Source organism: Acipenser ruthenus, chromosome 22 (assembly GCF_902713425.1).
Source record: "Acipenser ruthenus chromosome 22, fAciRut3.2 maternal haplotype, whole genome shotgun sequence".
Taxonomy (NCBI): Eukaryota; Metazoa; Chordata; class Actinopteri; order Acipenseriformes; family Acipenseridae; genus Acipenser; species Acipenser ruthenus.
In genome coordinates this window covers 14,826,502-14,853,312 of record NC_081210.1, presented here as the reverse complement: position 1 = coordinate 14,853,312, position 26,811 = coordinate 14,826,502, and the positions used below count along the sequence as shown (strand labels likewise).

General features: G+C 38.8%; 2 protein-coding genes across 3 annotated transcripts; both read left to right on the top strand.

Moving 5' to 3' along the window:
• The first annotated feature begins 970 nt into the window (after positions 1-970).
• LOC117431398 (spermatogenesis-associated protein 24-like) lies at positions 971-13,981 on the top strand. Of its 2 annotated transcripts, none has more exons than XR_009308115.1 (6): positions 971-1,145; positions 2,555-2,620; positions 5,765-5,895; positions 6,027-6,097; positions 7,412-7,525; positions 10,979-13,981. XR_009308115.1 is itself a non-coding variant. In XM_058996012.1 (6 exons), the coding sequence occupies exons 1-6, from the start codon at positions 1,047-1,049 to the stop codon at positions 11,103-11,105; spliced, it is 597 nt and encodes a 198-aa protein (XP_058851995.1). In that variant the 5' UTR covers positions 971-1,046; the 3' UTR covers positions 11,106-13,981. The 2 variants fall into 2 exon arrangements, 1 of the variants encoding a protein (XP_058851995.1); XM_058996012.1 differs by having other exon boundaries at positions 7,423-7,525.
• Positions 13,982-14,777: 796 nt separating this feature from the next.
• On the top strand, positions 14,778-26,241 carry LOC131699409 (uncharacterized). Its single transcript, XM_058996011.1, has 2 exons — positions 14,778-15,059; positions 19,246-26,241. The coding sequence occupies exon 2, from the start codon at positions 19,366-19,368 to the stop codon at positions 24,409-24,411; it is 5,046 nt and encodes a 1,681-aa protein (XP_058851994.1). The 5' UTR covers positions 14,778-15,059; positions 19,246-19,365; the 3' UTR covers positions 24,412-26,241.
• The last annotated feature ends 570 nt before the right edge of the window (positions 26,242-26,811 follow it).

Below are 26,811 nucleotides of genomic sequence, written 5' to 3'. Positions count from 1 at the left end.
CTGATAAACCCCTACGCCTCACTGTATATTGATGGACATTACATAAGCAAATGCGATGTCGTTTTTTTTTTTGTTTTTTTTTTGCTATACCATGTTCCTAAATGTTTTCTGGGGAGAGTAAAAATACATGATTCATGTACTAAGGGTTACTCTTAAATGAATTAACGGTCCAGTTTATGGTAAACTGTGCATGCATGACTTAGAAACTCGGCTGTCAGCTGAGCAGAATATCTCAAAAACTGGCCTGAATTCAAAAATGTAGAATTCGGGACGTTATCTAAAAACCAGAGCAGCCCAGAAATTGGGATGTATCAGAGCGGCCCAGAATTTGGCACGTTATCTAAAAACCAAAGCGGCCCAGAATTTGGGACGTTATCTGCAAACCAAATCGGCCCAGAATTTGGGACGTTATCTAAAAACCAAATCGGCCCAGAATTTGGGACGTTATCTAAAAACCAAAGCGGCCAAGAATTTGGGACGTTATCTGCAAACCAAAATGGCCCAGAATTTGGGACATTACCTGAAAAGCAAAGCAGCCCAGAATTTGCGACGTAAATGAAAACAGGGGCAGTCTATATGTAAAACTGTGATTACATTAGAGATAAACTAATGTATCCTCTAACAAAACTGCAATAGAGTATTTATATTAAAATATATCGCAAAAACGATTATAGATATATGCTACTTGAAAGAAAAAAGTACACCACCACAGAAAGCCAATTCTTACATTCGTGCATAACATCATAATTTATATAAAGTAATTACCCATAGTTTGTTATATCAGTACAGCATAATACCACATTATATTTTAATGGTAAGGTTGTGGAAAGCAGATCACTCTCTCTCTCTGATCACAATGTTAAAAATGCCTGCAAGCTTTTCCACTCGTGTGACGACATATTCATGTGACAGACATGGACCAATCAAAACGCGAGACTGTTATGCGTTTCCATCCCAAAAACCTGGCCTGTGTCATACCTCGCGTTACTGTTTGCAAGGTGTCTAGTCTGACGTTTGTGTTATTGTATCTAAACCGAGCTGTAATAATGCTGGGGGATGAGGTCCAAGCTAATAATCTGGTGTACAATCAATTACAGGATTTAATTCAGACCCAACAACGTGTTCTAGTCACAATCAGGGAGACGGTATGTGAGATTTTCATTGAAAAAAAAGCATATACCGGTATGTCATTTCTTTTCTTGATCCTTCAAGCCGGGATAGCATTCTTCTTTGAAATAGCCGCGTCACCTGTGCTTGTTTCTAGAGAGATCCTTCTTTCCTGTTTTGTTACATATTTACACACAATTTTAAAATATTTTTAACTTGCGTTATACGTTTGATCCATCTTCTATTATTAATACATGTTGTTAATGCCCCAATACAATTTGGTTTAAGCATCACCATATTATAGTAAATACATATTTGGGTTAACATTATAACACGCACAGTGTGTGTATACTGACTGTCCGTGATCGGTAAGCGTGTTTATTGCACACAAGTGGGATGTTACTGTAAGTTCATACATCTAAAACATAAGTTGCATTGAAGTAGTAAACAAGGTTGCAAGTAACCCCAAACAGATGTCTTTGTATTTATTTAACGTTATTCCACTTGTATTGCATTTTAGTTTTAGACTCTTTTAGTGGTTCTATTTCTACAGATCACCTTTTTTAAAATGAAAACCACCTTTTTTCTCAGTTTCTGTTTGATCAGACTCTGTACTGGTTTTGCTTTCCTGGTTTCATTGTTTGTTTTTGTGCGTGTGTGCAGCGCTTTGGAATGCTTGTGGTCAGTGGTGGAGTCGCACCGCTTAAAGTAACGGAATGCCAATTGAAATATTGATTTTTCTAAAAACAAATTATACGAATTCACGTTTTATTTGCACATTGAACTTGAGGTAACACATACTAGGTAAACTAATGCATGCGACTTTTAGTCCACTCCCCTTGATCAGTGCTTGTTTTGAAAACAAATTGTTAGGTTTCTTAAAGTATTACTGTAGTTTGTAATATAAGCTCATAATGTTCTCTTCATTGCATCACAATGACGACTGACTGAATTCAGACAATTGTGGGAGAGATCCTTTACTTTGCAAGCATTTAAAATACGCGCAGGTTATCAGAGTCCAATTCGGAGTGTACCATCAAAATGGATCCTTTGGAGGAGAAGGGCAAGACGTGCATATTGCAACCCTTTTTATGTTAATATGCAACTTGCCAATATTGCCAAACTTGATGTTTGTGCACGTAGTCTCTTGAAGTTAACATTTGTAAAACAATAGCCAAACTGGACTTCCAAAACTCTTCATATGGTTATCAGCATATTGTAAAAATAACATTCACAGCACTCACAGTGGAAAATAAAAACTCCAGATAATCAACCACAATGATGTATTTCTTAATTTGAACCCAGTTGTATAATTATGCAATTACGTGCCGCAAAATGCTCAGTATTACATTAGCAGCAATGCCACCACTACAGGAATTTCCCAGTACGGAATTCCTTCTCAAATGTTAGGATTGTGTTTCGTTTATATAAAACTACTCTTTTACAGATGATCACCAAAGAACGGGAATTGATGCCAAAAGAACAATATGAAGAGGTTGTAAATGACCTTGAGGTAGGTGCTTTCTAAACTTTAATCTTAAAGTGCATGGTGCAAACAAAATGATTCCATAAACTTTACCAAATCTGCATTGCCATCATTGCACAGGGCTCGCTTCCTATATGACAAACCCACACTGCGGTGAAAAGTGAAGTAGACTTTAATGGTAATTTATTTAGTGAAAATGTATCCCTGCTTGGAGATTCAATACTCTCATCCTGTCGATACCAAGATGTTGTGTGAGCAAGGGCACCTCCATTCATCCCTGAACACCCATTCACACCTGGGCAAGGGTACCTCCATTCATCCCTGAACACCCATTCACTCCTGGGCAAGGGCACCTCCATTCAACCCTGAACACCCATTCACTCCTGGGCAAGGGCACCTCCATTCATCCCTGAACACCCATTCACTCCTGGGCAAGGGCACCTCCATTCAACCCTGAACACCCATTCACTCCTGGGCAAGGGCACCTCCATTCATCCCTGAACACCCATTCACTCCTGGGCAAGGGCACCTCCATTCATCCCTGAACACCCATTCACTCCTGGGCAAGGGCACCTCCATTCAACCCTGAACACCCATTCACTCCTGGGCAAGGGCACCTCCATTCATCCCTGAACACCCATTCACTCCTGGGCATCACTCAGACTACTAGTCTGTCAAAGCCATTTAACATGTCACTAAAGTTTTCCTGAAACTGAAGGCAATTTATCCTGCCATTACACTATAAATTCCCATCCCGCTTGCAGAGCCATTGTTGGGTCCCTACCTGAACCTCACACCCACAGACTAGAGGTTGTATTGTTAACTGCAACATTTCAGTGCACTATCGGGTCCAATAACTGCTGCACAGCACGTGAAAGTGCCATGTTTGGAAAACGAAGGGGATGATGTAAGGATATGTGCAAAGTGATTTGCGGCTGCAAAACACCCATATTGCGGGCAAAATCTGCGTTTTGCAGGAGCAAACCATGTTTAGCGTCTGTAAAATGGGAATTTAGCAGCCACAAAAAATGCGGCGCATATAAAGAATGTTTTTCATCTGCCGTTCTGCACCTGCCTATCAAATTAGCACGTTGCTATCATTAATCCATTTAAAATATATTGAAATGCATTCAAATGAAGAAAAGAGCATGGGATTGGGCGGGGATCTGGATACTAAGCTGGTGCAAACATAATGAGATATAAGGATTTTGCCTTGCACTTGGGTAATTGCTGACCCTCCAAAAACATTGTAGAAGCGAGCAGTTAAGAGCTGTATAAAACCGTACACCCAAACCTTTGGAGGAGAAGGGCAAGATGTGCATATTCAAACCCAGGGTCACTTTGTTTGGGATGCCAGAGGATGCAGTGGGAAGGCATTATCGTCTAACTCCGCAGGTAATCCTAAACCTAACAGCTGAATTTCACCTTTTCATCACCTGGTTGACTGTCCTCCTGGTAACAGCAACAGCATTGACTTTCTCCACTACAGAGGACCATATGTCCTCTTTGGTAGCATAACTGATGTTGGCTGATGCTTTTTCATATAACTAAGTTTAATTCTGAGTGACCTCAGCTGTAAAGACTCAGCTTCTCCTCAGAAACCTTTTTTTTCCATGCACCAAGAGGACTTTGCTGCCGTTCTCCGACATATTTTTGGTTTGGTTTGATTTTTATGCTCCACAAATCTCATACAGCGCCTACTAGGGCTGTGGTCGAAGGTTCATTCACTAGCCAGGGGTTCAAAGCTTGTTTTAAACCTTTCTAAGGTTCGTCAGACACCATTCACGCACTGTTTTTTTTTTTTTTTTCCTGTTAACAGAAACTGTTTGACAATATATGAATACTATAAATCACACATTAAACGTCTCTTGCATGCAAAATTCAATCTTTTGATTTGTATAATGCATATTACGTAAACAAAAGTTGTTAATAAAATCTGCTACCAAATCGTTATACGTAGCAACTCTATATGGTGCCGCTGCCGTGTATGGAGCAGATATAGTATCCAAAGCACTGGGACCATACGGTTGTGCATCAGTAATATATGTACTGAATATCTAGTGTACAAGACAGTGTAAGAGAAGTGCTATGGTAGAATATGTTTGAAACGTACAAAATATACTCTAACACTAATTGAACTGAGCTCCGTCCGTCCGTCCCTCCCTCCTCCAGCTCGTGTTATCCAGAAGCAAACCTTTAATTCTACATTCTCCATCTCGACAGCAAAGCGTTGGATAGTGTAAGCTGTATTGAAAGAAATGTCTCGAAACCCCTTTGCTGTATGGGATTTTTTTGTTAAATTGTGCAAGCGACTCATGGAGGTATCATGGAGGTATAAACAATCTCTGGGGTCACTTGACAAGCGTAAGTTCATATTATTATTAGTAGTATTAATATTTAGTAGTAGTAGTAAAATGTGACTGATAACCTGCTTGTAACGGTCACTGTTAAATAAAGCTTTGTTTTGCCTCAGTCCGCTGCAGTTGTGCAATGCAAGCTTACTGTATGTATCGCAAACATCTTCAATTACGTGTAAACAACATGCATTTTTATTTAAATTATAAAAACATGATTACTGTTATATATAATATATTTACATGTTAATGTTTTATTCCATTTATATGGATTACCCATAAAATAATAGGATTTTCAATCAAATATAAACAAGTAGCTATGGTGACGTCACCAGTAAATTATGCAAATGAGTACCATCAAAGGTTCAAACCTTCTTCGGTAATGTGTTCCGAACCTTCAAAGGTCAAAATGTACACTTCGTTGCAGCCCTAGAGACTACTGCTCTGTGTACTCCTAACTCACCTCACCCCTAGGCTGTAAGTGCGTCCGTTAAATACCCCAATGCACAGGCAGTGCTCATCGCGACCCTCATTATCATGATTGCAGCTCCTAATTTGTGCGTGTTGAGTAATTTGCATTGCTCTTAAACTTACGTAGGCCGCAGTACAAAATAATTGCACAGCCGCTAGGCAATGTGGATTTTACAGCCCTACCACTATCCTTGCAGCAGCCCAGAACTGATCTGCTATAAATGAAAGTTTTCAAGATTACAGCTTGTTGTAGTATTCCTTTAACATGTTTACAATTTGAAATGTTTTATTCAGCCTTTTTTGTACATCCACATATGTATATCTAAACAGTTGTCTTCCACTGTAGAATGAGAGACTCCAGCATGCTAAAACTCAAGCACTCCTCAACCAGGAATCTGAAAAGCTGCAGTTTGCCCTTGGAGAAATAGACATCCTCACAAACCAGATGCAAAGAGAAAAGAAGTCTTTTGAAAAAGTGTAAGGTTTTTATTTTCCCATGCTGTCATTTAAATAATTTTCCACCTCTTGCTGGGTAAATGAATATGCAGCAATATATCATTATTTATGTATCTATTTTCTTTCTTGTAACATTTTTATGTTTTATCTAGGCTTGCCAGTATTAAAAATAAAGCATTGAAGGAATCTACAAAAAATGACAAACTGAAAAGCAAATGCAACGGTAAGTTCTCTTCGAAACACTGCTGGTTGTCCGTATTCCTACAGTTTGAAGTTCTGAATGAAACTCAGTCATTTTTACACACAGTCGCAGTGTCGCTTGCTTAACAGCATTTAAACACTGTCTTCACTTGTTTCTTTTAAAATGTTAGTTCAAACATAGTAGTGATTTTAAATAAAATACCTAATGGTTGCTATAAATGCTCTTCCTTTACTTAAACATTATAGCGTCATGATTTATGGTTTCAACTTCGTTTTCATGTTAAACTCTGATTTTTAACCATTAATATCTCGGTCAAAACACATTTAAGAGAATTCCCGTCCCCCCATCTCAACTCGATACAGCCAGATAGGAGATTGTGTCATTAACTCTTTGAATGAGTTGCATGAGCCACCACATTTAACATTCTGTTAATTGCAGTATTTACAGTTTTTTTTACAGTTTAGAAATGTTATTTTCAGTAATGATCACATTTCCAGTAAGTGAAAACCACCAGCAGGTTATTTAACATAAAAAAACAATGTTGTTCTTTGTTATTAACCTCAAAGTTAACTGCTTAATAAAATCAAAGTGTTCCATCCTTGATTGGGATACCTGATCATTATTGCTTAATAAAATCAAAGTGTTCCATCCTTGATTGGGATACCTGATCATTATTGCTTAATAAAATCAAAGTGTTCCATCCTTGATTGGGATACCTGATCATTATTGCTTAATAAAATCAAAGTGTTCCATCCTTGATTGGGATACCTGATCATTATTGCTCATTTGAAGTTTTCATTGTGTTGCTAAAGATTTCCACTGCATTTTCTTTGTTTAGTGGAACTTTTCCTTGTTAATGTTGCTAAGGTTTAAAACGTATTTTCTTACCTCTGCCATTGTCACTGCTCCTCTTATCATTGAATGCTACCCTGCCCATCACATCTCAGTATCTCTGCTAAAGACCTAACTAGGACCCAGCTGAGTTATGGATGGTCTGGTATTTGCTGACTCTTGTTGAATCAAGCTAAACCATAACTTTTTTTAACCAAGTTTTTTGTAATTAATTTTTCTATCAATTTTATGGAAACATTCATTGAATTCATATGAAACATTTGTTTGTGAAAATGCTGTTCTAGCTTCTACTACTTTATAATGTCTGACACAGAGACATCATTTTTTCTTTGTGTGCCATCATTTGAGCTTCTGTTTGTTACATGCATCATTAAAGGACACCTTGTGGTATTGCAGTGGTACTGTGTTACTTACCTAAAGAACCACCTTGGGGTGTGTCATACTGATCTGGGAAATGCTGTGCTTAACTTTGTGCTGTAACAGTCCTCTTTCAGAAATGGAGTTCACAGTTCAAAAGCATGAGGATATTTTAATTGAGAAAGAGAACCAAATCAAGCAGCTTCACATCCAACTCGCAAAGCACAAAACAACCTTGAAGTAAGTTATTATTATACATTCTGTCAGGTTTGGAGTCAAGAGCAGGTCTGTGTTATTAATATACATTCTGTCAGGTTTGGAGTCAAGAGCAGGTCTGTGTTATTAATATACATTCTGTCAGGTTTGGAGTCAAGAGCAGCTCTATGTTATTAATATACATTCTATCAGGTTTGGAGTCGATAGCAGGTCTATGTTATTAATATACATTCTATCAGGTTTGGAGTCGATAGCAGCTCTATGTTATTAATATACATTCTATCAGGTTTGGGTCGATAGCAGGTGTATGTTATTAATATGTATACATTATTCTATCAGGTTTGGAGTCGATAGCAGGTCTTTCTGAGTTATTAATATGTATACATTATTCTACCAGGTTTGGAGTCGATAGCAGGTCTTTCTGAGTTATTAATATGTATACATTATTCTATCAGGTTTGGAGTCGATAGCAGGTCTTTCTGAGTTATTAATATGTATACATTATTCTACCAGGTTTGGAGTCGATAGCAGGTCTTTCTGAGTTATTAATATGTATACATTATTCTACCAGGTTTGGAGTCGATAGCAGGTCTTTCTGAGTTATTAATATGTATACATTATTCTACCAGGTTTGGAGTCGATAGCAGGTCTTTCTGAGTTATTAATATGTATACATTATTCTACCAGGTTTGGAGTCGATAGCAGGTCTTTCTGAGTTATTAATATGTATACATTATTCTACCAGGTTTGGAGTCGATAGCAGGTCTTTCTGAGTTATTAATATGTATACATTATTCTATCAGGTTTGGAGTCGATAGCAGGTCTTTCTGAGTTATTAATATGTATACATTATTCTACCAGGTTTGGAGTCGATAGCAGGTCTTTCTGAGTTATTAATATGTATACATTATTCTACCAGGTTTGGAGTCGATAGCAGGTCTTTCTGAGTTATTAATATGTATACATTATTCTATCAGGTTTTGAATCGATAGCAGCACCAAAAGCTATTCCACTCTTTATTACCCATAGTTCTTTGTTATGTTTTAGTTAGGATTTTTTTAAACACAAAAAAACACATTTGACCAATATTGAAGATGAATAAAATAAATATTATTCACACATGGCTTTTAGAAACAGTTTTTAAAAGCAAAATGACCAAATAATTGTGATTGATTAGTTGGCTTTACCAGACTGACTTGCTTGAAGAATCCTAACTGCCGGACATGGAGTATTAACATTTTTTAAATCATGTGACAATGTAACCTATCAAGAGAAAGCTCAACAAAATCATCGAAAATGGGATTTGAAGCTCTTTATTCTTTAAGGTAAGACAGGGGTCGTCAATTATTTTATGTGTAGATCTGAAATTGTTATTTCCAGCAAGATGAAGGTCCGGAGCACATTTTAACTGACCCCTAGCCCCATACACACAAACACACACAACTACAATGATTACACATGCTGCTGCTTTGAGAGATCTTCACTTTAGACAGTAGGAGCTTGTTGCTTTTTGGTAGTCAAAACGACTGTCTTTTTTGCTGACTTGCTTCTACAGGAGTTCCTTCCCTGCCAAAACTACAGAATTATATAACTACTGTATGTGTCTGTGTTAGCAGAGCCAAACATTGTGTTTCACCATTGCAAGAACAAAGCATACTGTAGCAAACAAAAGTGAAGCACAAGAAAAAAAAATGCATTGAAAATGACTCTGCTTTCTCTTTCTAAAAGCCTAGAAATAATAAAACATAGTAATTTTACATTCAGTACATTTCTAATCAGCTGATGCTCACAGTAACTTAAGTGGTGGGTCCTCAAGGGGCTTGAGTTACAGGTGAGCTCAGTAAGAGCAATGCAGGCGCAACCCTATGCATCCGTCAAAACACAACACTAATATCAATAATATGAATAACGTTCATCTTGGAGAATGAATACCCTCACACACACACACACATATCACTTAAATACTGTGTGCTTTCCAGAGTCAGGAGGACAAATACCCTCACACACACACATCACTTAAATACTGTGTATTTTCCAGAGTCAGGAGAATGAATACCAGCACACACACATCACTTAAATACTGTGTGCTTTCCAGTCAGGAGAACGAATACCCTCACACACACATATCACTTAAAAACTGTGTGCTTTCCAGAGTCAGGAGAATGAATACCCTGACACACATATCACTTAAATACTGTGTGTTTTCCAGAGTCAGGAGTGAAGAACCAGCTGCTTGGGTTTGTGATGATTACTGTTCTTCTTAGACTCAGCGATCATTACAACTCTAAACAGCTGCTTGGGTTTGTGATGATTACTGCTCTTAGACTCAGGGATCAGTAGAACTGTAACAGCTGTTTCTTCACTTGGAATGGTGAATTAGCCCAATCCACACCAATGACCCTCACTTGTCAGGGCTCTACGTTTAGATGTTAGTGCTGGGACGAACACAGGATTTTCGCTCATAATGTAAATAGTCATTTGGGTATTCGTTCATTTTCATAAAGTAATAAAAGCCATTATATTGCTCACGCAAGGCATTTTGCCTCCTGTATCGCTGCATTGCTTCCATATGGTGTTGGACAGATCAGCGCAGGACGATACTGCGAGTCCCGCTGTGCCTCTGAGCGGTACCGCTCAAATCAAAACCAGAGCGATTTTTTTTCTGACTGCTGTGCGGTACCATCGGTGGATTAACCAATCACAGCCAAGTGCTGACAACACGTGCTTGCCAGGAAAAATCATGAATTAACCTGTTGTCTACGGAGGTGTCCAAGCACACTGAAGTGTTTGATCACTTCCATATTTCATACAGGGACAAATCAATTAGTGTTGTGTGATACACTGATGTCACAATACGATAAGTAGGATACATACATGTTTCATTAACGTCTAGTTTCACAAACCCTGATTAGCTCTGTGTTTGGACTACCTTACCTAAGTTAATAAAGTAATCTAAAATTAGTGCTAATTGGCATCTGTGAAACCAGCCAATTGTTTCTGTGTAAAGTATATTGTGCATTCTCTGTGAAAATGAAGAAATACAAAATTAAGATCGATATAAGTAAACAAGCCTGAACATGTCATATACATTAGTTTAAGCAATACACATCTGTTTACAAAAGGGTATGATCAATATTTTCCTCTGTCTTGTCGGTTTGCCTATGTTTCTGTCCACACTTTCTGTGATCAGATTTGAATACACTGTTATACACACGGGTATGAACTTGCTTCAGTAAAAATGTTGTCTGTGAATTGTGATTGCAGTGTATTTGTTGTGTTGCTTCAGTAAAGATGCTGTCTGTTGTCTGTCTGAATTGTGATTGCAGTGTATTTGTTGTGTTGCTTCAGTAAAGATGCTGTCTGTTGTCTGTCTGAATTGTGATTGCAGTGTATTTGTTGTGTTGCTTCAGTAAAGATGCTGTCTGTTGTCTGTATGAATTGTGATTGCAGTGTATTTGTTATGTTGCATTTCTTCAGACTCCAGCTGACTGATGTTGAGATCCAGAGGAAGCAGGAAGCTTACATTGCAGAAGCGCTTCAGAAGAAGCAGAGAACAGCAGGGCACTGGACCAGCGGCTCCTCTTCATATGACACGGCTGTATAATAGCTAGAAACATTACTGTCCAGACGTCTTGTACACAGACTGGAGCTCCTTCTGTTTCCCTTTATAGGGTATCAACAAAGCCTTTCAAACGTGCAGCAGAATGTGTGAACCAGTCATGTAACAGGAGAGTAAAGGAAAAACAAAATCTACAGCAAAAATAAAGACTTACGTGAAAGTTATGAAAATTAGAGGTACGTATATTTTTTAAAGCCTTGCTCATTACATGTTTAAGGCAAACTTGTATTGATTTAAACTTGAAAAAGTATAATTGTAAAACAGGTTTTGATCCCTCTCCATCAAAATCTGGACAATGGTACAGCATTTTCACTTTGTCCTTTAACAACGTACTTACTTGTAAGAGATCCCAGTGATTCAGCAAAGACAACATGACTAGGTAACCCATTCCATACCCTTCCCTCTGTCCTAAGTCTATCTCCACTAGATTGGCACTGGTTTCCTTATAACCACTTGTATTTGATTGTACAGATGTTTATGTTTGATTGTATATAGTGTAAAGAGTCATGCCAAACATGACATCACTCCTCCTGTCCAGTAAGCATTGGGAGGATTGCTGTAGCCAGTAGAAACTGGAGACATGGGGAGATGAGATTCAGTCAAAATGAAAAGAAAATGTGGAAAACAAAAACCAAGAGCAATGCAATGAGGGCCTTGTTAAAATGCTGCTCCACTACGTGGAGGGAAGACATGCATGGGTTATTCCAGCTCGAAAGGTAATCAATCCCCTAATAGTATCATTTACACTCACTGCAAATAGCAGCTTCAAAAATAACCCCATTTGATACACATCAAGCACCATGATTATGTAGTTCAAAAATGAATACCTTACACCCCAATCTTACACACATTTTAAACATTGGACCTTTATTTCTTAGTCATTGTTTTTGTATTGTGCAAACCTGCTGTCATACTAATCATGTCCTATATTAAGAGACTCGTGATGTAACATCTTTCACTGTCTTAATGTCATTAGAGGTGAAAGAAAAACCTTTCAAGTGTATCAGAAATGAATGAATAAATGATTCAATGTTTTTTTTTCTTTTTTCTTGTTTGTGTTGCATGCTGCTGCCAATGTATCCTGTCTTGTATTTTTTTTTTATCTAAGAAAAGAGAAATAGAAGATACAGCACACACAGTACTGAGTAATAACTACTGATACACATACAGGATGTGTATATGGAATAGAAGATACAACACACAGTCATTGAGTACTGTGAGACTAACTACTGATACACATACAGGATGTTTGTATTTAGAAGTTTTTACTTCACATTTGAATTGATGGATACTTTCACCTTCATTGCTGTGCTGTCTGGTGTTTAATCCTTTCAGAGCGGTCGTGATGGATACTTTCACCTTCATTGCTGTGCTGTCTGGTGTTTATCCTTTCAGAGCAGTTGTGATGGATACTTTCACCTTCATTGCTGTGCTGTCTGGTGTTTAATCCTTTCAGAGCAGTTGTGATGGATACTTTCACCTTCATTGCTGTGCTGTCTGGTGTTTAATCCTTTCAGAGCAGTTGTGATGGATACTTTCACCTTCATTGCTGTGCTGTCTGGTGTTTAATCCTTTCAGAGCGGTCGTGATGGATACTTTCACCTTCATTGCTCTGCTGTCTGGTGTTTATACTTTCAGAGCGGTCGTGGTTGGTAACAGGGCCTGGTTATGATGGAACATGGCACCTGAAACTGCAGTTTAAGCAATTGTGCAAATCCAATACAAACTGCATGCCCTTGCAGTGGTAGTTCCTAGTAAATATTCCAGTACATTTTCATCAGAACGAATGCAACAGCAAACAACCTTTATTCGGACATACCTAAAGCAGTTTTCAGTGACACACTGCTCTGATTAAACTAATAAATGTAGTAACCTGTCAAGCTATTTGTAAGGCAGTGATGCACTGCAGTGAGAAGACTAGTGCTAGTATCACAGTATGAAGAAGGGCTATGAACTATACCTATTGAAACAGCAAACATACTGTACACCCCCCACTATGGCTGTGAATTCAGAATTAGAGCTGTCAGAATGATGAAAAGAAAACGTATGTACAGAATAGAAAGAATAAGAACTGGCAATGAAGAGGTTAATACAATTTGATGTGTCATTTTAGATGTCATGTGGTAAGCAAATGATGTGTTAGTATCATGGGGAAGTATATTAAAATGACTGATTTACAATGTGGAATAACTTGTTGTATTAAAGATACATTTAAACATGGAAGTGTGACAGATGGGTGTAAAGACAGAGATTCCTGCACATATCCCCTCATTCTGAGCCTCCCAATAACTTCTGCTAAATAATGGTAACAGCAAGTTTCAGCACAATTTAATAAGCGGTTCTCCAGACATGCAAACATATAAGTGTGACGTACAGATGGAGAAATGCAGGGACAGACAGACCCCACATATCCTCTGAATCTAAAGCCCTGCCATAAATATACTATTTATGTTTAGAATGGGGTACCCCTCCGGCCCTGTGAAATTTATTACTTTGTATTTGTTTTGTTGTATTATTGTTGTTGTTGTTGTTGTTGTTGTTGTTGTTATGATTTATTATGTTTAAATATGACGGTGAAAAGCCGTAGTTGTTATTGTTTGGCAAGGATGAGTGAGGTGCTGTCCGCCATGATGTATTGTTTTTGTTTTGAAATGCCGGAGGAGCAAGAGAGAGGAGGGTAAAAATCAAAGATAATAAATAAATAAATAAATAAATAAATAAATAAAGGCTGCTGCCCAGCCTGATCATATTATTTTGTGTTCGTGATTTAGTTTTGTTTACATCTTTTGTTTCGCTCTGTGAGCGAGTGTTTTTGTTTAAATATTTTTATTTGTTCTTGTTATTTAAATAAACGGCGCACTGCAGTACCTGCCTGTGTTTTTCTTCCTGCTGCTGGCCTGATGTCACCACTACAGCCATCCATGCCACAAATACTCTCAACAATGTATGCTAAATAATGTTAACAATGCCACGCTCCCTCACAGTGTAATAATCCCTTCTGCAGATATATAATAATAATGTGAACAATGCCACGCTCCCTCACAGTGTAATAATCCCTTCACCAGATATATAATAATAATGTGAACAATGTCAAGCTCCCTCACAGTGTAATAATCCCTCCTTCAGATATATAATAATAATGTGAACAATGCCACGCTCCCTCACAGTGTAATAATCCCTCCTTCAGATATATAATAATAATGTGAACAATGCCACGCTTCCTCACAGTGTAATAATCCCTTCACCGGATATATAATAATAATGTGAACAATGTCAAGCTCCCTCACAGTGTAATAATCCCTTCTGCAGATATATAATAATAATGTGAACAATGTCAAGCTCCCTCACAGTGTAATAAGCAGTTGTACAGATATTGCAGAAATGTAAGGTGTGACATGCACATGACCACCTCCACTATATCCCGTTGCCGGGGGTAACCCCCTGTGGAGGCTAATTAGAGTAATTTCTAAATATTCTTTGGTGCACAGACGGTTGCCATATCTGGGTCATCCAGTATATATCTCTCGTGATAGAGCAGTTTAAATTTAGCTGGCCCCGTGACCATGCTGGCTTGGAGTGTCCAATTCCACTTGGATGTTTCGCACCTGCTGCTGCTATAAACTGCACTCTTCTTATCTGAATGGAAATGGTTCTAACTGTAACATGCAATAAAGTCTACAAGCACAATCATCTGTCAGAAGAGATCTTTAAAACAAAGTATAATATGTGTATGTCATGTGATCTGCTTTTTTTTTTGTAGGGAAACAGAACAGACAATTGTGTATCAGTCAGAAAGACACAATTGTGTGTTTTTATTGCTAGAGGAATTCTTCCTTCCATTTGAATGAATTGGACATTAATATTCAAACCTGCAGCAAGACTGGGAACCCACCACTGCCTGACTGCACTGGGTTTTCAGCCTGCGTTGATTCCCTTAAGGTAATATTATCCTTAATCTTAAACACTCATGAGATATGCTTACTAAAGAAACGTTACAACTTCACACAATCTTTTGTGTTATACAGATTCACTATGTTTTGAATATATATTTATGGAATGTTTTTTAAACAAGTGACAATTCAATGTATATTTTCTGTTATTATTTTCTGTTAGTCCAGATGTTTTTTCTCTATATCCAGTATCATGCAATGTAAATGTTGGCTTATTGAAATTCTGAAAGAATTACGCTATTGTTTATTACAATTCACATTTTAAGCCTTAACTATTTCTTCCAAAAAATGTATACAAGCAAAACCAGGGTTTTTTTTATGGTGTGTGTGGTTCACCTTGCACTGTACTGTAGTTGAGTGATTTATTTTCTCAATTATAACATTTAGTGTAATTAATTAACAAAATAGAAGAATGCATACAGAATCTACATAGAAATGTGTCAGCCAGGAAGTGCTTTTCCACATTTGAACCTTTCAGTGCAAGTACTTGATAAGTCCCACTTTTAGGAAACAAACAACAAAATACAAAGCTGTGAAGGCAGTTAACAGGTCTGTTCTGGGTGGCAGGGAGCACTGTACCCATTCTTACAACAACGAGGGAGCACTGTACCCATTCTTACAACAACGAGGGAGCACTGTACCCATTCTTACAATAACGAGGGAGCACTGTACCCATTCTTACAACAACGAGGGAGCACTGTACCCATTCTTATAATAACGAGGGAGCACTGTACCCATTCTTACAACAACGAGGGAGCACTGTACCCATTCTTATAATAACGAGGGAGCACTGTACCCATTCTTACAATAACGAGGGAGCACTGTACCCATTCTTATAATAACGAGGGAGCACTGTACCCATTCTTATAATAACGAGGGAGCACTGTACCCATTCTTACAACAACGAGGGAGCACTGTACCCATTCTTATAATAACGAGGGAGCACTGTACCCATTCTTACAATAACGAGGGAGCACTGTACCCATTCTTACAACAACGAGGGAGCACTGTACCCATTCTTATAATAACGAGGGAGCACTGTACTTAGTTTCCAGGTAACAGGACCCCACCTGACCACATGTACTAAAAGACTTTAAGACTAGTGTTTATATGTGTGGTAGGATGTCCAATCGAACACATAAACATATTAACAATATCTGAACACTTAATAACGATTAAACATATTTTAGTATAATTTAGTTTAGTATAACACCAACAGGAATGTTTGTTTAAATTATATATATTTTTATGTTCGTGTTCAAATCTTCTTTTGTTTCGTCTTCATTAAAAAACAGTTAAGATTGTAACAGAGTCAATAATGCCCCTGTTATATTTCACATATTTATTTGTCACTTGTATGTTTTATTTTTATAATGAATCACTTTCTAGTAGCTTCTCCACTCAGTCCCCTTGCAATGCCTTATTGGGTACCGACTCTTGAGTTATTGATAGTTTTACCCACCTGTGTGTGGCGAGTTTGCCTGCGCGTATGGAGGAGCGAGACTTTTTTACTTTAAACTTTTTGGGAGAGAGAGCTGGTGTCCTGCCTTTTCTGCACCAGTGATGAAACCCAGCACACAGTCGCTACATTGTTGTCAGAAGTGGTAGGCGAGGCAGATACCACTGGGTTTCGTCCTTAATATATATATATATATATATATATATATATATATATATATATATATATATATATATATATATATATATATAGTACTGTGCAAAAGTTTTAGGCAGGTGTGAAAAAATGCTGTAAAGTAAGAATGCTTTCAAAAATAGACATGTTAATAGATTATATTTATCAATTAACTAAATGCAAAGTGAGTGAACAGAAGAAAAATCTAAATCAAATCCATATTTGGTGTGACCACTCTTTGCCTTCAAAACAGCATCAATTCTTCTAGGTACACTTGCACAAAGTCAGGGATTTTGTAGGCATATAGTCAGGTGTATGATTAAACAATTATACCAAACAGGTGCTATATATATCATCAATTCAATATGTAGGTTGAAACACAATCATTAACTGAAACAGAAACAGCTGTGTAGGAGGAATAAAACTGGGTGAGGAACAGCCAAACTCAGCTAACAAGGTGAGGTTGCTGAAGACAGTTTACTGTCAAAAGTCATACACCATGGCAAGACTGAGCACAGCAACAAGACACAAGGTAGTTATACTGCATCAGCAAGGTCTCTCCCAGGCAGAAATTTCAAAGCAGACAGGGGTTTCCAGATGTGCTGTCCAATCTCTTTTGAAGAAGCACAAAGAAACGGGCAACGTTGAGGACCGTAGACGCAGTGGTCGGCCAAGGAAACTTACTGCAGCAGATGAAAGACACATCATGTTTACTTCCCTTCGCAATCGGAAGATGTCCAGCAGTGCCATCAGCTCAGAATTGGCAGAAAACAGTGGGACCCTGGTACACCCATCTACTGTCCGGAGAAGTCTGGTCAGAAGTGGCCTTCATGGAAGACTTGCGGCCAAAAAGCCATACCTCCGACGTGGAAACAAGGCCAAGCGACTCAACTATGCATGAAAACACAGGAACTGGGGTGCAGAAAAATGGCAGCAGGTGCTCTGGACTGATGAGTCAAAATTTGAAATATTTGGCTGTAGCAGAAGGCAGTTTGTTCGCCAAAGGGCTGGAGAGCGGTACACGAATGAGTGTCTGCAGGCAACAGTGAAGCATGGTGGAGGTTCCTTGCAAGTTTGGGGCTGCATTTCTGCAAATGGAGTTGGGGATTTGGTCAGAATTAATGGTCTCCTCAATGCTGAGAAGTACAGGCAAATACTTATCCATCATGCAATACCATCAGGGAGGCATCTGATTGGCCCCAAATTTATTCTGCAGCATGACAACGACCCCAAACACAGCGAAAGTCATTAAGAACTATCTTCGCGTAAAAAGAACAAGGAGTCCTGGAAGTGATGGTATGGCCCCCACAGAGCCCTGATCTCAACATCATCGAGTCTGTCTGGGATTACATGAAGAGAGAGAAGCAACTGAGGCTGCCTAAATCCACAGAAGAACTGTGGTTAGTTCTCCAAGATGTTTGGGCCAACCTACCTGCCGAGTTCCTTCAAAAACTGTGTGCAAGTGTACCTAGAAGAATTGATGCTGTTTTGAAGGCAAAGGGTGGTCACACGAAATATTGATTTGATGTAGATTTTTCTTCTGTTCACTCACTTTGCATTTTGTTAATTGATAAATATAAACTATTAACATGTCTATTTTTGAAAGCATTCTTACTTTACAGCATTTTTTCACACCTGCCTAAAACTTTTGCACAGTACTGTATATATATATATATATATATATATATATATATATATATATATATATATGGAGAGAGAGAGAGAGAGAGAGAGAGAGAGAGAGAGAGAGAGAATTGTGTGGGATAGTACTCTTAGTGTAATAAGAGGTACTTTGGATCTCTAGTGTTTTCAATGGAGCCTGACTTAAATAGCTCTCCTTGTGCAGCACTGAAGGCTAGGTGGGGTTCTAGCATATGTAACATAAGTGTGCTTGTGGATTTTAGAAGGGAGATTTGACGTATTTGCAAAGCAAGCACATGTAAAACTAAGAACAATAAGATCATTTTGGCCCATCAAGCCTCATCCCTTCATGGCACACCATTTTCCTGCTATGAGGATCAAATTTAACCAGACACAATCAAATTGTTTTTTAAATGTTCCTGGTGTGTTAGATCCTACTACTTGCTAGGCTATTACATGCACGTAGTACTCTGTAAAAAACTGCTTCTGATCTATTCTATTACTCAGCTTCCATTTATAGCCTATTGTTCTGCTCTGTGCTAAGTTTAAAGCTGTGACGTGAGTTAACTTTGTCTGATCCAGTTAAGATTTTACTAAACTTCCTCTCTTTCTTTTTTTCTATACTGAAGATATGCATTTCTTTGAGCTTGTCCTCACAGCTCATGCCATTAAGTCCTGGATCATTGCCATTCTTTGTAGTTTCTCAAGCAACCATGTATTTTTTGCAGTGAGGTGACCAAAGCTTGACACAGTATTCAAGATAGCATCTAACTGGTACATTACACTGTATAGAGTATTAGCATGGTTAAGTGTTACAGCAGGAACACACATTACTGCACATGTTGGATACTGATATGCATATGTGTGACTTACATCATCCTTTCTTTTCTTGGTAATTTAGGCTGAGGATCATTGAAACTCTGTTACACCTGGAATGAAAAAATAAGCAAGTGAAAGTGTTGGGTACAGTGATGCCAATGTGAATCGTTCTGCTGTTACAATCGCTTCTTTACTTGGAAAAATGTCCTCTTCAAGTACAAACATTCCCTCTCTGAGAAGAACAGGAGGTGACCTTAATATTCAAAATAATGATGGCACTATGACTGATTTCTTTTCAAGTGCAATTACTGACAGTGTAATCATAAACAATCAGACTGATATAACAGAAAGGACGTCATTGGATGATATTTTTGGGGACGACAGTGAAATCCAGTTGTATTCCAACACAAATCCTTTCATCAATTTTGAATCTGCTGAATGTAAGGCTGACGATTCTTCAGGGTCGTATCATACCGCCTTGTGTTCAGAAACAGCCGAACATTTCAGCAACTGCAGTGAAACCTTTGAAGTCACCAAAGAGGACCTCTCTCCCGAACAAATAGATACAGAACCAGCAGGCAGCTACGAAAGGGATTTCTCACAATCTACTTATAAAACAGAGCACTTATTCTACAAGGCTTCAAAAAACAGAAACACTGATGAAAACGCTGGGCAGCTCACTTACAGTAACCAGGATAATGAACAGTACTCTGAAATGAACGCTGGGCAGCTCACTTACAGTAACCAGGATAATGAACAGTACTCTGAAATGAACGATGGGCAGCTCACTTACAGTAACCAGGATAATGAACAGTACTCTGAAATGAACGATGGGCAGCTCACTTACAGTAACCAGGATAATGAACAGTACTCTGAAATGAACGCTGGGCAGCTCACTTACAGTAACCAGGATAATAAACAGTACTCTGAAATGAACGATGGGCAGCTCACTTACAGTAACCAGGATAATGAACAGTACTCTGAAATGAACGATGGGCAGCTCACTTACAGTAACCAGGATAATAAACAGTACTCTGAAATGAACGCTGGGCAGCTCACTTACAGTAACCAGGATAATGAAATGACTTCTAATTCAGGTCCATGGAAGAAGAGTGAGCAGAGTTTTAATGTGAATATAAATAAAGGTGGTGACCAGCAATATCTTTCCATAGTGATGAGGGATAAACCTCATCTAAGTGTGGTCTCAACTGATCTAAACCTGAGTAATTCAAGGTCTGTCAGCAGACACTGTGTAAAGGATCCAGCAGTGAGTGGGAGAGACAGAAGTGGCATTGGCACAGAGAGACAGGCTCAGCTGTCACTCTCCTCCAAGAATAGAAACATTCCTGAGCACAGCAGCACACAGCTTCCAGTCAGAGAAGAGCAGCCGGGAATGACGGGGTGTAGTGACTCAGCGTGCCGTTTCAGCTCCACAACCCAGGAAGAAAAGCTCTGGGACACCAAGAAACAGAACTCGACAGCCCACAAAAGAAGCACCTTTTCAGAAACCAACAGGCGCGGAGAAGCAGATTGTACCAGTGAAACCTCAAGCATGGGAAGTGAATTTGATGAAGCTGACAATGAAGTCAAGTGTCTCACAGATTTGGCCTTTAAAAGTTTATCATACCCTCAAGATGATTACCTTGACATCTATAACTCCAGTTACTACAGATCTTCTACCAATGTGTCGCAACCATCGACAGAAGGGAGTTGTGGAGTAAATGCTTGGCCAGCTTATGCTGATTTTTGTGAGTCTGGAATTAATTATGCAGATTTACCTGAATACAAAGATCGTGTTGACAGATTTGAGATGGGGAATTTTGAATGTGTGGATGTTGTTCTGGAAAACCAAGATCAATTAAACACGAGCTGCAGCAAAAGGACTGTCCCAAAACGCCAAATTCAACTCAAAAGACAAGAGGGGAATGTTTTTCCATCAAGGGGGCTTGCTGAATGCCAGCCTACGTCCAGACCTTTTGAAAGACATGCTCAGGATATATTCATTCGTCAACACAGCACTCCTGCGGTTATCCAGGGTGAATCAAATAAATATGCAGAGGTGTTGGATGAAAATAATAAAAAACAGAAACTACTCAAATCAGTGTCTTTGGATGAAACATCTAGCAAAGCTAAAATTGCATCCTGTCTTATAAAAAATGTTTTATCTAAAAAAATGCAACATGAACATAAACTGCAGCTGGAACGTGGGGATGTTCAAGATGCAGAGCCATCGTCCCCGCAAAGTCCTTCCTCGGTGTGTGGCACAGAATTCAAATATTCTAACACTCCATCCCAAGGAAACCTGTATTACAGCTCTGGGGTGACATCACATGGCATCTTTTCTTCAGAACACTTACAGATGGATTGTCTCATGCAAAGCAAATTTGATTCAAGCAAAGCAAATAAGGTAAGCAAACTAATAAAGCACAACGGTTTAAATTCAAAAACACAAGAGAAGACAGTTTGCAAGTATGGTTTCCAAAGCTATGAAAAGAGTTTAACAAGAGATTCTGATGCAGCCATCATTACCAGTGCACAGGGTAACAAGTCTAGAATAGGAATACCATGGAGCAATAGGAAATTATATGGAGATAACAATCATGTTAACGATGTAGCAAAACTTAGTTATGTTGCTAAAGATTCTCTGGAAAGCGCACCAGCAGAGCCAGCTTCTGTATGGTCAGCATATGAATCTCCAAAGAATGATGAACATGAAGCAAAAACAGACGACACTCAGCACTTTATAAGAAATGAGTTTACATCAAAAACACCAGAGATAACTTTGAGACCCAGGAATAGGACTGAAAAGAAGAATCATACTTTTAGCATTGCAAGATTATCTCCCAATACTGAAGGCAAGAGCTCTGCAAAACAAAACTCAGAACCGCTGTTTAAAAGTAGAGCCACTACATGTATGGATCAACAACAATCTGAGAAACTGTCTCAGCTAGAGGTTAAAGACAGCAATTTAAAAAACAAACCAAAAGCGCCAATGCATAAGGTTAGAGATGTCAGAAATCTTGTCAAACATACCTACAATTTATCATTTAAGGCATCAGCTATTATTTCTCCGGAGCCTGCAGATCAAGAACAAACCCTGAAACCACCCACATATCCTCCACCACTGCTAGTAGAGTGCAGGGCAATATGCAGACAGGACAGCATGCTGGATCCCACATCTCCTCCACCAGAGTGCAAGGCAAAAAGCAGACAGGACAGCATGCTGGATCCCACATCTCCTCTGCCATTACTGATGGAATGCAAGGCAATAAGCAGACAGGACAGCATGCTGGATCCCACATCTCCTCCACCGGACTACAAGGCAATAAACAGACAGGACAGCATGCTGGATCCCACATCTCCTCTACCAGAGTGCAAGGCAGTAAGCATACAGGACAGCGTGCTGGATCCCACATCTCCTCCAACAGAGTGCAAGGCAGTAAGCAGACAGGACAGCATGCTGGATCCCACATCTCCTCCACCGGACTACAAGGCAATAAGCAGACAGGACAGCATGGTGGATCCCACATCTCCTCTGCCATTACTGATACAGTGCAAGTCAAAAAGCAGACAGGACAGCATGCTGGATCCCACATCTCCTCCACCAGAGTGCAAGGCAGTAAGCAGACAGGACAGCATGCTGGATCCCACATCTCCTCTACCAGAGTGCAAGACAATAAGCAGACAGGACAGCATGGTAGATAAAAGCCAACAGCTAATTGTTGAGAAACAGGTGTTTAAAAGCACCACTCAAAAGGTACTTCCTTGTCAAAACAGGGAATATGCTTCTGTTGCAGTACCAAAAACATGTGATTTTGAAGAAAGTGAATCTAACAGTATCACAAAGAAGGATTTAAAGGAGGAATCCATGATACCACCAAACCACAATCTTTCAGATACATCTGGAAACTCCCAAATCTACTGTGAGAGTGTGCCACCCATGGAGGTGTATTGTGCAGCAGATCAACTCGATAAAGGAAGCAAAACCTCACCGCCAAACAGGGAGGGGCACAAACCAAATCCACAATGTCTTCCATCAAAAAACAGCCATTCAGTTTCAATGATCATCAAAGAGAAAGGTTTTCAAGCCGATATAGGATTATTTGATAGTGAACCAATTCACTCCCCCCCAAAGCATGTCAACACACTTGAGGTACCATTACAAACCTGCACCTCCAAAGACAAAGTCAAGGAAGAGAACTCAGTGCAAACTAGCAATTCCCTGTCAATAAACATGAATCCAGCTTCAGCTACAGAGCTGAGTTCAGAGGCACCACAAGCAAGTGATATCATCGTTAAAGAGCTACAGCCTCAAGTTAAACACCATCAATCTACAAATGATAAATTGAAGTGGCAAATTCCAGGCTGTGTAGATCATAATATTACTTCAGATGACCCACCACAATATGAAGAGAAGCAACACTCCAGGCAGTTTGTTAGAACACAAGTATCACCAGGACAAACACCATCTGAAAATCCCAGTAGATCCTTTAAAAAGTGTTCTTCAGATGGATACATAAGCCCACCACCACAAACACTTCCACCACTTCCTCCCTCAGGAGGACCACCTGCTAAAGTACAGGATCTAAGTAAAGCTTTGCTGACTAAAAGCCAACCAACAAAGAGGACTCAACTGCAAGCCATGAACTCTGAACCTCTGAATTGTGTAACTATTCCTCCACAGGTTCAGCAGAAGAGCCCTTTGAACCCTTGCTCTTTTCAGCCGGGCTCTTTAGCAAATTCAAACTTTCAACCCCAGCAAAGCTTTGATGACAAACCATTTAAAAAAGAAACTTCTCCTGATAAACTGTGTGGGACCCCATCATATAGGCAGGTTGCTTCCACGAAGATGGTTCAGGAAGCCCAGCCACAGTTCATGTGTAGCCCTGTAGGGTTCCCTTCAACGTATGCAACAAAGAGAGAAACTGAACGTCTTTCGTTTGCTGAAAACAATTCCAGCATGCCTTGCTTCCAGTATCATCAGAGCCGAAGAAAAGTTCTGTATGATCCCGAGACTGGCAAATATTTTTACATTGAGGTTCCTGTTCAGCCTCAGCGTAAAATGCTTTATGATCCAGAAACTGGACAATACGTGGAGGTGCTGATACCTCAGCAATGTTTAGCACAAGGTAGTGTGTATCAGCCCCCCACCTCTCCTTATTCTTCTTTCATGAACCCAGGAATGTATGGATCTCCCTATATGCCTTACACAGGTCTGCCAATGCCTCCCCACGCAGCTTCACCTTGAGGCACCCTGATCTGCACAATCAGAACTTACCCCAGAATAACCTGCAGCTTAGCGTCACAGCTAACCAAGCACTGAAGCCAGCCTCGCAGAACACCCAGCCTGCTGAACCCAGCTGTCTGGAAAGCATGTATTATATTCCTATAGGAATGGCAGTGAGCCCCAACACAACACAACCAGCCTTTTATCAGAATTCTCCTTCGAGTTCACCGGGGAAAAGTGCCAGTGTTGCATTACCTATCCAACAACACCCAGCACATGTAGTTGGCTTTACTGAGGGATAAAAAGGCAACATCTACTCCAAACTGTGTTTGAACTGTCATTTATACACTCATAATCTCTTTGTATTGTGAGTTCACTGTTAGGAGAATGGTATGGATGCATATGAAAGAGAGAAAGACCTATTTTATTATGCCTATAGTTGAGATATTACCGAGACTCTCTTTTAGGAGTGGAACATGATCCTTGACTTTGGAGTTCTTTTCAAAGCTTGGTACAGTAAGTGGATTGTGAGTAAATGTAAACTTTCAATTCTCAAAAGTATACATCTGCTTATCCTTCGTATTTCAATTCAGCTATTTAAATAATGACATACAGAATGTAATTACCAAGCTTTCAAAATAACAACTGTTCCCCTGTAATTTGTCACACAAACATGCACCAAATGAGTACACTGTGGAATTACAATGAAATCCAGTTGAGTACACTTTGAAATTACAGTGAAATCCAGTTGTGTACACTGTGGAATTAGATCGTGAGCTGTTAGCAGTAAGTGGTTAATGTGTAATATCTGGTTGGGATGCACTACTATATAATGTACGTAGGGCTTGCATTTTTCTTTTTTTTTTTTTTGAGTTCGGGGGTGTTTTTTCATTTATTATAATTATTTGGCAAAATCAGTTATTTTCGGTTATTAAAAATAAACTATACTCAAACGCATCCATTTTCAGTTTCAATAATTAATAAATTGCATGTAAGTTTTACTAATACATATACAAACGTTAACTTACAGTGTTGAAGTGAAGATGTCCACATTTAGTATTCTGGCAATTTAGAATTGTGGATGCATTTTGAATCCGAGAATTGTGAGAAGTATTTCGTTTTATGCCCTACACCGCCTCCGTATCTATCACTGTAATGTTGGAGTCCGGATATGATTAAGAAATAACTCCTGTATCAATAACTGAGCTGGATGCAGACGGATTCCACTCTTCCAGTATGACTTCAGCTCACACAATAACTCCTATATCAATAGCTGAGCTGGGTGCAGACAGAGTCCACTCTTCCAGTATGACTTCAGCTCACACAATAACTCCTGTATCAATAACTGGACTGGATGCAGACAGAATCCACTCTTCCAGTTATATGACTGCAGCTCACACGTTCCAACCTCTCAACCCACTCACTGCCTGGTTTGTCAATAAAGCTTATTCAATAAAGACCCTTCAATAACTTTATACAAACAGAAGGCAAACACAAATACTGCAAAGCAAGCTAAAGTTTAACCAACTGACTTATTAGCCTTTTAACAGTAGTTTGCATTTATTATAATTATTCTTTTATTAATTGTAATACTGATGTTGTTTTTATTAATTTTGAAAATTTGACACACATTATTAATTTTGTAAATATAAATGTTAACCTAACTTTAAAATAATTACTGGTCCTGAATTTATTGGTTCTAAACAATAACAAACTGAGTTGTTGTTTTTATTTCAGGTATGAGTTGTTTTTTTTAGTCCCTAACATGTCTTTCTTGTTTTTGTTCACATGTTACTTTCCACTTTGTCTTCATTTGTATTCTAATTTCTGCATTTATAAAAATACATTCATTCAAAATACAAAGTCACTCGATCGAGTGTATTCTATTATGTAGGTCCACAAAGATTACAGACATGTTCTGTATATAGAAAGAGTAGTGAATGATTGACATTATTAAAAATATAATGCTGAAACCCAGGTGTATCGGTTTTAAAAAAACAAAACAGAATTTTCTAAATAGGTCTTTGGGAGTTTTTTTTTGTTTATTATCAGTTAAAACTGAAAAATTCAAGCCCTAATTCTACTCCGTAAAGGGTTAATACCAAGGCTTCAGGTTTTACTGTCAATCTTATTTGCACATTTGTTTTATGCTAGTGACTTTATTTTCACTTTGACTAGATGAAGCCAATGTTTCTACACTCACTGTGGATTAATAAAACAAATGCATACCTGCTAACGCTATGGCTTTAGGACCTGAGCCATTACAAGCCCTTTACAGGTTATTCAGCTGGGTCTATGGCATTAACAAGCCCTTTACAGCCCTACAGGTTATTCAGCTGGGTCTATGGTATTACAAGCCCTTTACAGCCCTACAGGTTTGTCAGCGGGGTCTATGGCATTACAAGCCCTTTACAGCCCTAC

What these genes read in the sequence shown, in the direction of transcription:
- LOC117431398 (XM_058996012.1), top strand. Translation starts at nt 1,047, where the DNA reads ATGCTGGGGGATGAGGTCCAAGCTAATAATCTGGTGTACAATCAATTA. An exon ending in TAGTCACAATCAGGGAGACG is followed by an intron (nt 1,146 to 2,554) that starts GTATGTGAGATT and finishes ACTCTTTTACAG; the next exon opens with ATGATCACCAAAGAACGGGA. An exon ending in AAGCACAAAACAACCTTGAA is followed by an intron (nt 7,526 to 10,978) that starts GTAAGTTATTAT and finishes GCATTTCTTCAG; the next exon opens with ACTCCAGCTGACTGATGTTG.
- LOC131699409 (XM_058996011.1), top strand. Translation starts at nt 19,366, where the DNA reads ATGTCCTCTTCAAGTACAAACATTCCCTCTCTGAGAAGAACAGGAGGT.